The sequence below is a fragment of the Dipodomys spectabilis genome, unplaced genomic scaffold (assembly GCF_019054845.1).
Source record: "Dipodomys spectabilis isolate Male_0828 unplaced genomic scaffold, ASM1905484v1 ptg000329l, whole genome shotgun sequence".
In the NCBI taxonomy this organism is placed as follows: Eukaryota; Metazoa; Chordata; class Mammalia; order Rodentia; family Heteromyidae; genus Dipodomys; species Dipodomys spectabilis.
Window position 1 is genome coordinate 5,237,259 of NW_024871006.1, and position 17,983 is coordinate 5,255,241.

At 45.5% G+C, this 17,983-nt stretch overlaps 1 protein-coding gene across 1 annotated transcript in view; it reads right to left on the reverse strand.

The window, feature by feature from the left end:
* Prpsap1 (phosphoribosyl pyrophosphate synthetase associated protein 1) overlaps nt 1–17,983 on the reverse strand; it is a 29,968-nt gene that overhangs the window by 1,672 nt on the left and 10,313 nt on the right. The window contains exons 4-9 of the mRNA XM_042665475.1: nt 13,163–13,335; nt 10,055–10,170; nt 9,219–9,274; nt 7,707–7,852; nt 1,541–1,611; nt 283–429 (exon numbers count right to left, since the gene is read on the reverse strand). Of these exons, the coding sequence (XP_042521409.1) occupies nt 283–429; nt 1,541–1,611; nt 7,707–7,852; nt 9,219–9,274; nt 10,055–10,170; nt 13,163–13,335 (709 nt within the window). The remainder of the gene's footprint in view (nt 1–282; nt 430–1,540; nt 1,612–7,706; nt 7,853–9,218; nt 9,275–10,054; nt 10,171–13,162; nt 13,336–17,983) is intronic.

Consider the following 17,983-nt stretch of genomic DNA (forward strand, 5'->3'; position numbering starts at 1 on the left):
TGAGAAATGTCCTATACTCACTACAGAGTGTAGTGAGTCCCAGCTCCATGCTGGGAAGAAGTCAAGTCTCAAATGTCACTACAGTGTCAAATTACACTAAGGAGTGGAAATAACAAATACGAGAGGTGTGTATGTCGAAGTAGACATCCTCAACAAAGCTGCTAGCTGTAAGCAGGAGATTGAGCAGCTAATGACCAGTGGAGTCCTTTATCGTTCACAGAAAGCACAGCAACAAATCCTGACTTTGGATGCATGGTCCAAACTGTTCCAGCACACACAGACCTCATCGATGGAGGACTCCTCAATCAGGCGGGGGGCATCGGCGGACAGAATGCCATGTGTGGCCATAACATAGATCTTGTAAGCTCCTCTCTCCTTCAGGATCTCGGCAGCAGCAACAAAACTCTCCACGTCGTCAATAATGTCATCCTGCAAGAGGAGCAAGTGTCTCTTCCAGCCCACAGAGACCATAACTCAGTTGCTTTTTTTTTTTTTTTGGCCAGTCCTGGGGCTTGAACTCAGGGCCTGGGCACAGTCTCTGGGTTTCTTTTGCTCAAGTTTAGCACTCTCCCCCTTGAGCTACAGTGCCACTTCTGGCTTTTTATGTGTATGTGGTACTGCAGAACTGAACCCAGGGCTTCATGTTTGCTAAGCAAGTGCTCTACCACTAAGCCACATTCCCAGCCCCTCAGTTGCTTTTTTTTTTGTCAGTGGTGGGGCTTGAACGCTGGGCCTGGGTGCTATCCCTCAGCTTTTTAGTTCAATGTTAGCCTTTACCATTTGAGCCACAGCACCATTTCTGGTTTTCTGGTGGTTAATTGCGATAAGAGTCTCATGGACTTTCCTGCTTGGGCTGGCTTTGAACCTCAATCCTCAGATCTCAGCCTCCTGAGTAGCTAGGATTACAGGTGTGAGCCACTGGTGCCTGGCCCCTCAGTTGCATTTTGTTTGGAAAGGTTTTGGTGATAAAGCTGAGGATCCAAGGATGGCAACGGAAAGCGTTTGAGAGCCTTCTTGGCAGTGTGCATGAGTGGAAGCTGGAGCAGAGGACTAGCAGGCTTGCTCCCCCCTTGCAGATTCCCGACTCGTCCCACAGAGCCAGCGACCCCTTACTGCTTTCCAAGAGAAAGAAGACAGAAATAGAGGGCACCCACAAATGTCCCATAGCTTTCTAGCCAGAAGTGTTTGCAAGTGGAGCTACCATGTCAGAGCAAAGCCAGGTTCCCTGGGGATTCCTAGGTCCCATTAGTGACAAACAGGACAGCTCATCTTTATTTTGTCTCATGCCTGCAAGTTTAAGGATTAAGCAAGCTGACTTAGGGGCCCATCAGAGCCCGTCGGATAAAAGGTAGTCATAGTGCTGAACTTCCTAGGGGAGGTTCAGCTCTTGGATGTATACCTTTATCTGTTCATTTACATTAAGAAGTTCTGCTGCTTTTCCTAAAGAGTTTGGGTGAGAAATGGACAGACCCATGGAAACCCACCATCATTTCTAGAAATGCAACCCCAGAGTAGAAAACTTCAAAGACAGGGCACATACCACAATGATGGCGATGCGCCCCCCGACATCTCCCACCACTGTGATCGGCGGTTTCTCTTTGGCCATCATCACTAGCAAAACAAAAGAAAACACAAGACCCAGTCACTGCAGGTTGCAGAATAAACGTAGTCACAGCACCATGCAGTCACAGCAAGCAGATTCCCCTCCACCACTTGGGGTTGCTCAGCCAATAGTTGTCTGGAGCAACTAAGGAGTCTCTCCCCAGTCTCATTCCTTGTACCTCGGGGTCTAGATAAGCTAAACACATAATTTGGTGGCTTGTGAAAAACAGAAAGCCTTTATTATGGGGTAGGAGAAATAATGAGTACCTCTCAGGCCAAAAACACCAACAACTTCCAATAACTTATTCAGAGAAGAAACCGCTCAAGATTCTACTTTCCATATGCATGCTGAAACTTCCCTGTTTAAGAGTCTATGCTCTGTTTTGTCAAACAAAGCTCACTCTCTTTAAGAACAAAATGAATCCAGGTAATGGTGGATCACGCCTATACTACTAGTTACTCAGAAGGGTAGATCTGAGGATCTTGGTTTGAAATCAGCATGGACAAGAAAGTCCATGAGACTGATTTCTAGCCAGCAAAAGCAGGAAGTGGCTCAAGTGGTAGAGTATTAGCTTTGAGCAAAGAGCTCAGGGACAGTGCCCAGGCCCTGAGTTCAAGTTTCAGGACTGGTGTGTGCGTGCATACATACATACACACACACAAATGAGTCATACAACATTATTTGGAAGATGGGAATGTGGCTTAGTGGTACAGTACTTGCCTAGAATGCATGAAGCCCTAGGTTGGATTTCTCACCACCACATAAACAGAAAAAGGAGGAAGTGGCACTGTGGCTCAAGTGGTAAAGTGCTAGCCTTCAGCAAAAAGAAGCTCAGAGACAGTGCCCAGGCCTTGACTTTAAACCCTAGGACTGGTTAAAAAAAAAATTTTTACTTGGAGCCAGTGTCACTGTTAAAAATTTTATCAAGGGCTGGGAAGGTAGCTCAGTGGTAGAGTGCTTGCCTCGCATGCATGAGGCCCTGGATTCAATTCCCCAGCACCACATAAGCAGAAAAGGCCAAAAGTGGCACTGTGGCTCAAGTGGTAGAGCGCTAGCCGTGAGCTGAAGAGCTGAGGGCCAGCACCCAGGCCCAGAGTCCAGACCCCACAACTGATTAAAAAAAAAAAAATTATATCTACTATGGTAGAAATGTTTTCTCTTTCCTTCTTCTTTACAAGAGAACTAAGGAACCATTTCCCACTTTTTACTACATTGGATTTTGACCCCCAAAATGGCAGGTTTTTTTCAAGTAGAATGCAGCTGCATTATGAAAAAAGTACAAGCGTTATTTCCACAGCACAGTGCACATGTGTACACGTGCACACCTTACTCTCCCTGGTGTCAGCTAGCCAAACTTTCCACTGCCAGAACAAGGCCAAAGGAGGGCTGTGAGGAATTACCTCTTGAAATCCTGGTATGCTTGTAACTCAAAGAAATGCCAGCCTTATCAATAGATCAACACTAGAGAGGCAGGGAAACACCTGAGCATGCAGAAATGGAGCTGAACTGAAAGCCTCATGCAAGAAAAGAAAGAAAGAGAGAGAGAAAGGAAGGAAGGAAGGAAGGAAGGTAGGAAGGAAGGGAAGGAAGGAAGAAAGAAAGGGAAGGAAGGAAGACAGAAAGAGAGAAAGAAAAAAGAGAAAGAAAGAGAAAGGAAGAGAGAGGGAGGGAGGGATAAAGAGAGGGAGGGAGGTAGAAAGAAAGAAAGAAAGGAAGAGGGAGGAGGGGGAGGGAGGGAAGGAGAAAAGGGGGGAAGGGGAGAGGAAGAGAAAGAGAGAATAAAGGAAGGAAGGTGTAAGCCAGTGGCTCACAGCTGTAATCCTAACTACTTGGGAGGCTGAGATGTAAGAATCCTGGTTTTAAGCCAGCCTTGGTAAGAAAGTCTGTGAGACTCTTGTTTTTTGCCAGTCCTGGGTCTTTAACTCAGAGTCCGAGCACTGTCCCTGAGCTTCTTTTTGCTCAAGGCTAGCACTCTACCACTTGAGCCACAGTGCCACTCCAGCTTTTTCTGTTTATGTAGTACTGAGGAATGGAATTCCCAGCCCCTCTGTGAGACTTTTTTTTTTTTTTTTTGGGGGGGGGGGGTCCAGTCGAGGGGCCTGAACTCTGGGCCTGGGCACTGTCCCTCAGCTCTTCAGCTCAAGGCTAGCCCTCTGCCACTTGAGCCACAGTGCCACTTCCGGCTTTTTTCTTTTTGCTTATGTGGTGCTGAGGAATTGAACCCAGAGCCTCAGGCATGCAAGGCAAGCGCTCTACCACTGAGCCACCTTCCCAGCCCCTCTGTGAGACTCTTATCTCCACTAAACTACAAAAAACATGGGAAGTGGAGCTGTGGCTCAAGTAGTAGAGCTCTAGCCTTGAGCAAAAGAAGCTCAGAGACAGTTCCCAGGCCTGAGTTCAAGCCCTAGGACCAGTACAAACAAAAAGGAAAAAGAAAATGAAATTTCTAGGTTTTGTTAGGAACTGGTGGCTCCTATCTATAATCCTAGCTAGTCAGGTGTCTGAGATCTATGGATCACAGTTCAACACCAACCCAGGCAAACAAATCTGAAAGACTCATTTCCCATGCCCAGGTCTGAGTTCAAGTCCCAGAACCACCAACACAAAAACAAAGCAAAGCAAAACAATAAAAACCAATGGAGGCAGGGAAATGGATGGAGCTAGAAGGAATCATGTTGAGCGAGGTAAGCCAAGAACGAAGAGACAAACGGTACATGGTCTCCCTCATAAGTGGATGCTAAATCCAAAAGGTTAGGTGATACGACAAAACTAACAGGACTTAAGAAACAAAGAACTCCCGCTCATCTGGTTGAACCACTACTAAATATCCTCATGCTGCTGATCACAAATATGGTATATAACATGTGAACACTGTTATATATTACAGACTGTGGTAGACAATTTGCTCCAGGGAAGTTAGAATGAACTTGTGACTTTGAAATTATGTAATCATTTAATCACAATCAAAAAAAAAAAAAAAAAGAACCTCGGGGAAGGGAGGGAGGGAGGGGATGGTAGGGGGAAAACAATGGAGGGAGTAACAATGTTCAAGAGGAAGTGTACTCATAACCTCACTCATGTAACTGTAACCCTCTGTATAGTAGCTTTACAATTAAAAAAAAAAAAAAAAAAGAAAAAAAAAAAAAAAAAAACCAATGGAGGATTGGAGGTGTAGCTCAGATGTTAGTGTGCCGGCCAATGAGTGAAAGCAAGCGTCAGATTCTGAGTTAAAGTCTGGTCCTGGACAATTAACAAAAACAAAAACAATGGATGCCACTTCAAAGAGAACATTTTACAGTCTATGACACTATTACTTACAAAGGGAAAAGCCAGTAACTAACTTCCATTGGAAACCTGCCAGACACCACCTTCACTAAGGGACCAAAATCAACCTCACCAGCAAAAAGGACACATCACATGTTTCCTGTGACATTCCTGCATCTAAGCATGAGGACACAAACAAGTTCCAATTAGGGAGTAGTCTGTAAAATAACTGGCCTGCACTGTCCTGAAGCATCAAGGTCAGCAGAGACAAAGAACAGAGAAGCTGGTCCAGATTACCCTACACGAGACTGAAGAGAAATAAATGAGGACTGAATGCAATCTGCAGCCCCGGGCCAAATCTGCAGGACCTGGGCCAAAAACCATTTTTCCTTTTGTTTGGAAGGACACTGGTAAAACTTGGATACGGTCTGCGATTGTAACAACACTAGTTTCCTGAGTGGTTATGTAAGACTGTTTTGTATTTAGGCAATATACACTCAGCATTATGTCTCTAGCTCACTCTCAAATAGCACAAAAAACAGTACATGGAATGTTAGATTTGGGGACTCAATATGGACTATAATTAGTAAAAGTTTCTCTCTTCCTTTTTTCCTTTTCTGGCCGTTCTGAGGTATGAACTCAGGGCCTTGCATTTGGTGGCAGGCACTCTACTACTTGAGTCATACTACCCCAGACCACTTGTATTCTTTTTTTTTCTTTTTGGTATGTGCCAGTTATCAGGGGTTGAACTTAGGGCCTTGTGCTGTTACTCACAGCTGGTACTCTACCACCTGAACCATGCTTCTAGTTCGTTTTTTGCTGGTTAAGGGAAAAAAAAAAAAAGAAAGGCTCTTGGACTTGTCTGCCTGGGTTGGAATCCTCACATCTCAACCTCTTGAATAGCTAGGATTACAAGTGTGAGCTAAGAGACCCTGTCCCCTGTATGCTTCTTTAGCCTTTTCTCTAGGTCAGAGTTAGTTCAAAATTAAAAGCTAATAGGATAAAGAAGCCAACTGCTCTGTGGCAGGATATAGGCTAATACATGTCCCTAAATGGATGGCACAGAGAAGCCCTTGGTGTGTAAGGAAGGATCAATATGTGTGTTATCATGACAGTGCTGTTTCTCACGGCCAAAGCTTAAAATAATCTATATACCATCAATAGGAGACTGATTAAATAAATTATGATAGAACCATGATATGGACAACTATGACAGACAAAGACTGAGAATTCTGCCTTAAAAAGGAGTTTATGAATGAAGCAAGACAGTGGTGGGTATGCCAGCAATCCTAGCATTCAGGAAGGGGGTGGAGGCAGAGGTAGGAGGATCTTGAGTTCGAGACCAACCTGGATTAAATAGAGAGCTCCAGTTTGAGGATAGCCTAAGCCACTTAGAAAAATATGTCTCAAAAAACAATCAAAGAGGCCGGGCGCTGGTGGCTCACACCTGTAATCCTAGCTACTCAGAAGGCTGAGATCTGAGGATCAGGTTCAAAGCCAGCCTGGGCAGGAAATCCGTGAAACTCTTATCTCCAATAAACCACCAGAAAACAGAAGTGGCGTTGTAGCTCAAGTGGTAGAGTGCTAGCCTTGAGCTGAAGAGCTGAGGGACAGCGCCCAGGCCCAAAGTTCAAGCCCCAAAGAAAGCTGGGCGCTGGTGGCTCACGTGTGTAATCCTAGCTACTCAGGAGGCTGAGATCTGAGGATTATGTTCAAAGCCAGGCCTGAAAACCGGAAGTGGCACTGTGGCTCAAGTGGTAGAGCTTGCGTTGAGCTGAAGAGCTCAGGAACAGCGCTCAGGCCCAGAGTTCAAGCCCCATGACCAAGAGGGAAAAAAAAAAAAAAAAGCAAGGGGGGGGGAATATTAACTTCTTACCTACAAACAAAATTATAAATCTATTATTTTCCTTTTTTTTTTTGGTCAGTTGTGGGGCCTGGTGCTGTCCCAGAGCTTTTTCACTCAAGGCTAGGGTTGTACCACTTTGAGCCATACTACCACTTCCAGTTTTCTGGTGGTTAATTGGAGATAAGTCTCAAGGATTTTCCTGCCAGGCTGGCTTTGAAACTTGATCCTCAGATCTCAGCCTCCTGAGTAGCTAGGATTATAGGCGTGCGCCACCCCTCCCAGGCTTATTAGCTTCTTACACAAAAAGAAGTCTGGTAGATAAATAGGGCAAAACCCTAAAGATGCTCCTCTGAAGAAGAGTGGAAGGAGCTCTGAGTATTTCTCCATCCTCTTAGTCTCTAGATTGTTCTGAAATGTTGCTAATAAGATTCTAACCAGAAATAATTTCCTTGTTCTAAAAACCTTGAACCTATCTGCCAGTGTAAATGCTTGTTTGTGTCACTCAAAGTCCATGGAAGTGAATGGACTCCACGGTGCTGGATTATCAACAGCAAGTGAGCAGGAATCAGGTCAAAGAGCTACATTACATTACTAGACAAACGCTCAAGTTGTTCATGGCCAAAGCCTGGTTTCTGATCATTTGATCATCACGTTCTCACCCAGCTTACCCAAGTGTGAAGTCTTTGGACTTTACCTCCCACCCCATCCCCACCCCATCTTGCTTACTAAAGTGAACAAAGGTTTTAATGTGTAGTGTTTCCTGAATGCTAAATGCTACCTGGATTAGTTTAACTGTCCTTACACAGTCTGCAAATATAAGTAACACACACAATTTCCTTTACAAAGATGAAGGAAATACCATGTGATTGTTTAAAAAGAGCAAAACAAGCAAAATAGGCAAGCCAGCACATATCCCAGACAGGTATTAACTCCCAGCCACTCCTGAGGGATAAAGCGTTCGCTTAGTGAATCCAAAGTCAGAGTGAGGCTTACGAGGCAGCTCCAGGCCGGGGTGCACTGTGGCGTTCTTGACCATCGGAGGGGAGTGCCGCCCGTCATCCATGTCCAGCTCAGTGCACTGTGCCTCCCCGTGGATCACTGCCAACCCCAGGCGCAGCCTCTCAGCGTAGGACTGGGCCCTATGAGGAAGTAAAAGAGCAATGGGTGATGGATGGTGACAGCTGACAGCACTACTGTCACTCTGTTGATCAGATCAGCCCTCTAAAGGCACACAGTGGAATTCTTTCTATAAATCAGGCCAGAATGCAGATGGCTCAGGGCACAGGAGCTGGGCTCTGTGTCTAAACCATTTTGGTTCTATCTTTTGTCCCAGTTTTTCTTGTTTCCTCTTTTTGTGGTCCAATATTCTACAATATTGCTCTTGGAAGAATTTTGTCCAAAAGGTTGAGCAAGCTAGGGCATGGTGGCTCACACCTGTAATATTAGGAGGCCGAGATCTGAGAACTGGGTTCAAAGCCTGCCCAAACAGGAGACTGTGAGACTTCTTTTTTTGTCAGTTGTGGGGCTTGAACTCAGGGCCTGGGTGCTGTTTCAGAGCTTTTCACTCAAGACTAGTGTTCTACCACTTTGAGCCACAGCTCTATTTCCAGTTTTCTGGTGGTTAACTGGGAGACAAGAGACTCACAGACTTTCCTGCCCAGGCTGGCTTTGAACTGTGATACTCAGATCTCAGCCTCCTGAGTAGCTAGGATTATAGGCCTGAGCCACCAGCACCCACCTGTGAGACTCTTATCTTCAATTAACCACCAAAAAGCCAGAAGTGGACCTGTGGTAGAGTTCTATTCTTGAGCAAAAAAAAAACCTAAGGGATAACACCCAGGCCCTGAGTTCAAGCCTCAGGATCAGCACCACCAGGAACAGCTACAAACATCTCTAAAACTCTTTAAAAAAAATGCTTCTGGCCAGCTTTCCTTTTCCTGAGACTCTGAAGGAAGAGCTTCATTCTCTCCCTCAGGAAAACCCAGTAACTCAGCACTTCACTGTGCTGTCTACAGGCTGGAGACAAAGCCAGGGTGATGGGACTCTGAGATCTTACAGCCCACGCTGCAGCAGCCCCCGATTCCCAGATGCCAATTCTATTTCACAAGCACCTACGTGTGAATTTTTATTTGCCAGTCCTGGGGCTTGACCTCAGGGCCTGGGCACTGTCTCTGACTTCTTTTTGCTCAAGGTTAGCTCTCTAGCCTGCACCCGGTGGCTCGCGCCTGTAATCCTAGCTACTCAGAAGGCTGAGATCTGAGGATCACGGTTCAAAGCCAGCCAGGGCAGGAAAGTCTGTGAGACTCTTATCTCCAATAAACCACTCAGAAAACAGGAAGTGTCGCAGTGGCTCAAGTGGAAGAGCGCTAGCCTCGAGCTGAAGAGCTGAGGGACAGCGGGCTCAGAGTTCAAGCCCCATGACCGACCAAAAAAAAAAAAAGCACTCTACCACTAAGACACATTCCCAGCCCTAGATAGGATTTTAATAAATGTCTGGTTTCTTACCTTTTTGCAGCATCAGGAGACTTAGCCACAATGACTGCATTTCTGTAGTTTGGAATCTAGATTTGGAAGAAAAAAAAAATACTGAGAAGTTATTAAAAAAAATACCTGGACACTTGTATACATATTTTCTTTTTCATATAGTAATGTACACTAGTAATCAAATACGCTAGAATTGTATCCAAATATTTAAACTTTCTCATCATTTATCAATTAACATGACTGCTTGACATGATTACAAAAGTACTGCTAACATCTAGAGGGTCAAAAATAATTCTTAGCCAGGTGCTAGTGACTCATGCTTGTAATCCTAGCTGCTTAGGAGGCTGACATCTAGGATCTCAGTTCAAACCCAGTCCAAGCAGGTTAAGAATGAGATTTATCTCTAATTAACCACCAAAAACAAAAACTGGAACTATGTCTGAAATGAAAAAGGGCTAGCCTTGAGCACAAGGTTCAGAAATAGCTCCCAGGTCCTCAGTTCAAACCCCAGGAATGAGATTGGGGATTTAGCTCAGTGGAAGAGCACTTGCCTGACAAGTGCAAGGCCCTGAGTTCAGTCCTCAACTCTGAAAACAAAACAAGAACATCAAATAAAACCAAACCCTTCATTCAAAAAGCAAAAAAGCAAATTGATAAAAGTGCAGTGAAAGCAATTTGCTCTTAACGTCTTCTGAAAGTCTCATCCTCTGTGACTAAATGCGGAGTCTATCTGGATACAGTGGCTTCAACTCAGGGAAAGCTCACTTCATGTGCCTCTTAATAGTGAAATCTGATACCAGAGGACACTAAATGGGATGTCGTGGAGGGCAAAGGGGTGTTTGTTGGTGGCTCCTCACTTCTTCCTGGATATACTGAAGCAGGAAAGGTGAGGCTCTAAGGTTGTCCACGGGAAAGCTGAAAAAGCCTTGTATTTCCTTTTGGTGAAGATCCATAGTGATAATGTGAGTTAAACCTGAAATTTCAAAACAAAAAATTACAAAGTTCTCCCCTACAAGTCCATGGCTACAGTGGACACAAATTAGTTGCTCAGCTCCTGCTTCCTACCACACTGAAGTCAGTGACACTGTGACTCGCAATGTAGTTACAGACTTCATTGTTAACCTTAAAAAAGTGAAGAATAAGTTCAGCCTAATACCAAGAAGCCAGGACTTTCCAGAGGAAAGAACTAAAAAGCTAAGAAAGATATGCTCTCTCTTCCATTTATGAAAAGCTAAGAAAGGCATGCTCTCTCTCCCATTTATGACAAGTTTGAGCATAGATAAAAGAAAAATCAGACAGAAACTAAAATATGAACATGGAATTAATGGAATTAATAAATACCAAAGCAACAGTAGGCATAAAAAAGGTGGGGGGAGGTGGGTGCAGACTCCTGCCTGTTAGTCAGGAAACTAACATTAGGAGGACTGAGATCTGAAGCCAGTCTGGGTAAAAAAGTTTTAGATATTATGCCTCCAAAATAACCAGCAAAAGACAGGGATGAAGGTGTGGATCAAGTGGTGGTAGAATGCTAGCTAGCCAAGTAAGCATGAGTTCAAATCTCAGCAAACAAACACACCCAAACAAAACAAAACATAAAAACAAAGAGCCATAGTAGCTCATAGCTATAATCCTAGTTACTCGAGAGACTGAACAGAAGGATCATGCTTTGAGCCAGCCCAGGCATACAGGTAAGACCCTTTATCATGATAGAGCAACATCCACCAGTCTTACCAACTATGCAGGAGGCCAAGATCAAGAGGATCACACTTTCAGGCCAGCCAGGACAGGAAAGTCCAAGAGACCCCATTTTCAATAGACGAGGTGAGCATGGGGCTGCATAACTGGGACTTAACTACAGGAAGCCTCAAATAGGAGGAGCATGGTCCTAGTACAGGCCTGAGCAAAAAGTGAGACCTTATCTCAAAAATAACTAATGCAAAGGCTGGGAAGGTGGCTCGGTGGTACAGTGCTTGCTTGCCTTGCATGGATGGGACCCTGGGTTCAATTCCTCAGCACCACATAAGCAGAAAAAGCCACAAGTGGTGCTGTGGCTCAAGTGGTAGAATGCTAGCCTTGAGCTGAAGAGCTGAGAGACAGCACCCAGACCCAGAGTTCAGGCCCCACAACTGACCAAAAAACAAAAAATAATAACTAATACAAAAAGGGACTGAAGGTTTGGTTCAAGGATCTAGAGCACCAGCAAGTGTAAGGCCCAAAGTTCAAATGCCAGTACAACCACAGAAAATTAGGAAGGCCTTTATTAAAGTGTAGGGAGAGAGTTGGCATAGTGGTTCAAGTGGTTGAGCACCTGCCTAGCATGAGTGAGGCCCTCAGCCAGGTGCCAGTGGCTCAGGAGGCTGAGACCTGAGGATCGTGGTTCACAGCCAGCCGAGGCAGCAAAGTTTGTGAGACAAATCTTTTTTTTTTTTTGGGCCTGGGCGCTGTCCCTCAGCTTTTCAGCTCAAGGCGAGTGCTCTACCACTTGAGCTACAGGGCCACTTCCGGTTTTCTGGTGGTTTATTGGAGATAGGAGTCTCACGGTCTCTCCTGCCCGGGCTGGCTTTGAACCGCTATCCTCAGATCTCAGCCTCCTGAGTAGCTAGGATTACAGGCGTGAGCCACCAGTGCCCGGCTTGTGAGACAAATCTTATCTCCAATAAACCACCCAGAAAACCAGAAGTGGTGTTATGGCTCAAGTAGCAGAATTCTAGCATTGAGCTGAAGAGCCCAGGCCCAGAGTTCAAGCCCCACAGCTGACAAAAAAAGTGAGGCCCTGAGTTCAAACCAAAGAAGGAGGAGAAGGAGAGAGAAGAAATGTGAAGGCCAGTAGTTATGGCAGAAAATAATTTTTAAAAAGAGTAAGCAAGACAAAATATTATGTGCATTGGATGATACTGCAGTTTGAATAATTCCCCTCATATCTATAAATACACTGCAAATGGTCAAAGGTCACTGGAAAACTTCCAGAGCAAATCAGCAGCATTTCTAACAAGCATCAGACAAGTAAAAATCACTGTAACATGTTATTACATTTGACTTATAGGACACCGCTATACAAGGAGCACAAACACAATGAAAATGAGCTGCCGGACACAAGAGAACTGGGTGCTGGGAGGAGAGAGAATAAAAATTGAAGTAGAAGTAAAAGAAAAATTAAGCTTAAATGGTATGAACAGAAAAAGAACATAGCACCAGGCGCTGGTGGCTCATTTCTACAATCCTAGCTACTCAGGAGTCTAAGATCTAAGAATCACAGCTCAGAGCCAATCAGGAAGGAAAGACTGTGAGATTTTTTTTTTCCCCTCAGTTGTGGGGCTTGAACTCTGGGCCTTGTCGCTGTCCCTCAGCTCTTCAGCTCAAGGCGAGCTCTACCACTTGAACCACAGGGCCACTTCTGGTTTTCTGGTGGTTTATTGAAGATAAGAGTCTCATGGACTTTCCTGTCCAGGCTGGCTTTGAACCAGAATCCTCAGATCTGACTCCTGAGTAGCTAGGATTACAGGTGTGAGTCAACGGGGCCCAGCAACTGTGAAATTTTATCTCCAATTAACCAGCAAAAAAAAAGGATGTGGAGCTGCAGCTCAAGTGGTAGAGCAAAACAAAAAAGACAAAACCTTCAAAAACAGTTCAAACCCCAGGATGGTACCAAAAAAGAAAGTAATGTAGCTGATAGAGCTCAGATCACAGGATGGCAGTCAACTGCCCAAATGACAAGCTGAAATGGAACAGATAAGACAGAACATAGGAACAGTTCATAACCAGAGGAGAAACCACTGAAGCAGTATCATTCTAATGTAAGACAGAGAAAAGGAAGAATTTAATACCGAAGCTTACGGCTAACCAAACTATACAAAAGGAAAATGTAATCAGTGAACATGTGAAGAAATACGTCCCAAACTATACACCTATATATCCCCAACAGGGAAGGAAGAGTATCGGACCCCCAATCTCTGTCTGACACTCACCGGCTTTTGCCAGCATGGATGCCAGGAGCTTGCACACAATGGAGCCCCTCTTCCTCATCTTGCTCTGCTTGCTGTAGGGGAAGTAGGGGATGACACCAATGATATTCCTGGCACAGGCCGTCTTCAGCGCATAGGCCATGATCAGCAACTCCATCACGGCTGTGTTCACATCTCTGAAACAGGCAAGATCTGTGTTTTTGTATTTTTTTGGTCGTGGGGTTTGAACTTGGGGCCTGGGTACTGTCCCAGCTCTTTTGCTCAAGGCTAGCTCTCAACCACTTTGAGCCATAGCTCCACTTCCGATAAGATTTGTGTTCTTGTGTGGGTTCCATGTATTAGTCGCTAGCAGGACCTGCGAGGAGGGTACAGGAGGCATTTTATCTGTCACACCAGCTCATGATGGCACCTCACAAAAGCAGGGGGGAAAGATGCAGGTGTTCCTAGCAGACTCAGCTCTGGTTTTCACCTGTGGTTACTCAAGCCCATGTTGGAGCCCTGTCTCACCTTTGCCTAGATCTTCTGCTCAGTGACTTGGTCACTGCAGTGGCATAGGAAGCAGCTGCTGGACCAGGGTGACCTGACATTTGCTAGCATCTCCCAGGGATTCAGCCCATCTGCTTAGGCACTGTTATGCAAAAGATCTGCTGTTTTCCTGGTGAAAGGCAGAATAGGCATGTGAGGGGAATGAGGATTAGGGCCTGGGCATTGTCCCTGAGCCTCTCTGTGCTCAAGGCTAGCACTCTACCACGAGCCACAGCACTAGATCCAGACTTTTCTGTTTATGTGACATTGAGGAATCGAACCCAGGGCTTCATGCATGCTACGCAAGCACTCTACCACTAAGCCACATTCCCAGCCCAACAGTGCTGCCCTTTTGAACAGCAATTTTGACATCATTTAGCCTCTTCCTACTCCCCAGATTCTCCACTAGTCCTTAACATCCCCGTTCTCTAAGCCTAGGAGGGACCCTCACATCACAGACTGCCCAAGGGAGGTGCAAGCGCTTCAGGTGCAATTCTTGAACTGATAGGTTACTAGAGAGAGGCGGCCACAGGTACTGGGAAGTGGATGACAGCAGACTTCAGCATAGTTGTCAACTAAGTGGATGACAGCAGACTTCAGCATAGTTGTCAACTAGGTGGCTGAGAGGGACAGCCATGGAGCCAGGCCTCCAGCATGGAGGTCGGGAGGCCGTCTCCCGTCCCTTCCCACTATGGGCAGAGCTGAGGAAGGGGGCAGGGGCGGCAAGTTCCTTTGGCTGACAAATGTTCTCCACGTCATTGTCACTCCTGGAGTGTCATTTGTATGTGCTATCACCATTATGGGTTTCTGGTTTAGTCTCTCCAGGGTAGGCACTGTGGTTCCAGGACTCAACTCCAATCTTTTTCCCTTATAACATCTTTCCTCTGATATAAACTGAACCACTTTTTGTTGTCTTCATATTCCCAAATTAGTAATGCTCAAGTCTGGCACAGGGGTCAGAAGACACAGTCATATGGAATTACCAGAATAAGAAACAATTACCAAGTGCATTCAAGGTCTTTGGGAAGTCCCAATGTTTGGTCAGGGAACAGACAACATACTCATTGAACAAGATGAGTCAAGCACAGGGTCAGGTATGAGGGGCGGGGGCAGGTGGGGGATGACAAACCAGTAAACAAGGCAGACCCCCCCCCCCCCAGGGGGAGGCTAGAGACCACTCAGATCCCTTGCTGTGTCACCTGGCCCAAGGAGGCCAGCTGACTCAAGCAGGAATGCTCTGTCCCAAAGATGTTCACACTTTACCAGTCTACACAGGACAGGCCTGGCTCACTGCATTACATCAACCAAACACTGTTAGCTGGACGCCTGCACAGCACCCAGAGGATGGCACATAAAATCCCAAGAGTCCACGCTGAGACTCAACAGCAGACATCACGGAGGTCCTTCCCCATTGGGGGGGGGCTACTTGGAAATGACACTAGAGCACTTCTTAGCTCCCCAGGTGATAGAGAAGTTCCACACGCTGCACAGGACTAACGCCAACAGCACATGGGAGCTGAGGTTATCTGAGCAGACGGGGTGAGCACAGGTATCTGAGCAGCGGGTCTGTATTTGCTGGCCTTGTGAGTTACAATACAAGACTGCCTGGTATCAGGAGGTTGGCAGGCCCAGCACAACGAACAATATTTGGGGAACTTTTTCTTTCATTTCACTGATTTTCCACATGAGGGTTTTATTTTCCACTCTTTCTTCTACCTGATGACTCATGCTAAGGAATTCAACATTCTCCAACCCAAGATGATTAAGGAAAGCCTCCCTGTCGCCCTCTTCCCTCCTGGCCAGCAAGGCGACAAAGGGGCCTTTGTGGCACTGGCTTCCCCCATTTGCTGAGATACTGAAGGAATCGGACACAGGCGGTTGCTCTGTGGGCTAGCAGGGGGAAGGAACGTGGCTGGCAGGCTTGCTTTGTTTATCTGTTCCCTAACAATGTTCCCAGTACATCCTGGCTAGTTCTTGGAGTCTTTGTATCGAACGAAGTAGGACAATCTTAACTATTTTACCAACTGTTTTTTTCTTTTCCCAAGGGTAATCACATGCTGTATTAAAGTCAGCCTTGACTGCTTTATTGTTCTGAATAGACAAAAACTAATGGGAGATGAGAAAATATACACCACACACAGTGCATTAAACTGCTCAGGACTGCAAATGATAGGCAATGCCATGGATACAGGTAATGAAATGAAACATGATAATGGCGCAGGACTTACCCCGGCCCAGCCACTCATCACTGGCAGCAAGTTAAGTTGTAAATGGCAAGTAAATGACTAAATTCACATCAATGTGCAAGTGCTTCTACATAGCCAGGAACATGTCCTTCAAAAAAGCAGCTTTTAAGCTTCATATTTATTGACTTAAGTTATTCTGCTCAGTACACACATTTTCTTGAGTAGTACTGCACAGCTCAACAATCAGCATAATCATCCTTCATCAAGGATGGTTGTGCTGTGCTCAGACTTAGATCCACTCCCAGCAACCAAAGCCTTGTTAATATTGGAATAGTCAAAGGAAGCCTACTACAAGTAAGTTCTGAGTGGTTTCAAGTGTTCCAAACCCATTCTGTACACCATCATCTCACATACATATATATATGTACACACCACACACACACACACATGCATGCACCCACACATACATGTGATGTGAGGGTGAACTCTCTGAAGGTAACGAGGCTTAATTGAATGTCTAAGCTTTCATCTGTCTAAATCAGTTTTTGATAACATTCTCTCCCTATCAACTAAAGAAAAATAGATAAGACACATTTCTTCAACTCTAATAAGCACAAAATAGTAAAAAAAAAAAAAAAACAACACTAAATTATCTATATTCTTTATTGTTTTTATGTGTAGATACTAGGGCTTGAACTAAGGGCTTCATGCTGTTGGTTCAGCTTTTAGGCTCAGTGTTGGCACTCTACCACTTGAGCCATGCCACCAGCTCTGACATTTTGCTGGTCACTTGGAGATAAAAGTCTTGAGATGGGGGGGGGGGAGAAAAAGTGGGAGAGGAGAGGAAGTGGCGTTGTGGCTCAAGCGGTAGAATGCTCGCTCGCCTTGAGCTGAAGAGCACAGGGACAGCGCCCAAGCCCAGAGTTCAAGCCCCATGACCAACAACAACAACAACAACAACAAAGTCTTGAGAATTTGTCTGCCTGAGTGGACTTTAAACCTGGGTCCTCAGATCTCACCCTCCTGAGTTGCTATGATTGCAGATGTTGGCTACCATTGGTATTATTTAAAAATTTAAATTCTAGGGCTGGGAAGGTGGCTCAGTGGTAGAGAGCTTGCTTTGCACACATGAGGCCCTGGGCTTGATTCCTTAACACCACATATGCAGAAAAAGCTGGAAATGGCGCTGTGGCTCAAGTAGTAGAGTGTTAGCTTTGAGCTGAAGAACTGAGGGACAGTGCCCAGGCCAAGTTCAGGCCCCACGACCAGGGGGGAAAAAAAATCTAGTGGGGCACTGGTGGGCTAGCTACTTTAGACAGCTTAAATCTAAGCACTGCAGTTCAAAGCCAGCTCAGTGCAGAAAAGTCCCTGTGACTCTTATCTTCAATAAACTACTCAGAAAAAGCCAGAAGTGGCGTTGGCCTAGAGTAAAAGCTCAGGGAAAGAGCATAGGCCCTGGGCATTTAAATTCTATTACTAAGTTTGAACTCAGTATCTCACACTAGCTAAGTAGGAGCTCTACTACTTGAGCCATACCTCCAGCCCTTTTTTGCTTCAGTTATTTTTCAGTGGCTTGATTAGAGGCGTGTCCCTTAGTTGGTACTTAAGTGATAATAGCGCTAGTTTATTGTGAAGGGCCTCAAATCCTTTTGTTTTTTGAGACAAAGTCTTATTATAGCCTGGGTGGGTCTTTAGCCAACTTAAGCTCCTCCAGCCTCTAAAATTATGGTATGCACCACCACACACAGCCCAATAAACTTCTTTATGGATACACACCCAAACTACACACGCACACATCCCCCCCTTCACCATTCTTTTTCTTCTCTTCTTTCATCCCCCATCATCCCAGAGACATAGGAACTGGCAGGTTATGCTCTGACACTGCCAAGCTGGCCGCTGCTGCGCACGGGTGCACGCGTGCACCCTTACAGAGGCTCTGAGCTGCCTCAAGGGCAAAGCCCTCCTCTTGGCTGTTGTTAAGGATTTAGCCCTTTGCAGCCTGAGGACTGCTCCCAAGACTTCTTCACTTATTTTCTGTTGTTGTTGTTGTTTTGTTTTTTTGCAGTCCTGGCTTGAACGCAGGGCCTGGGCACTGTCCCTGAGCTTCTTTTGG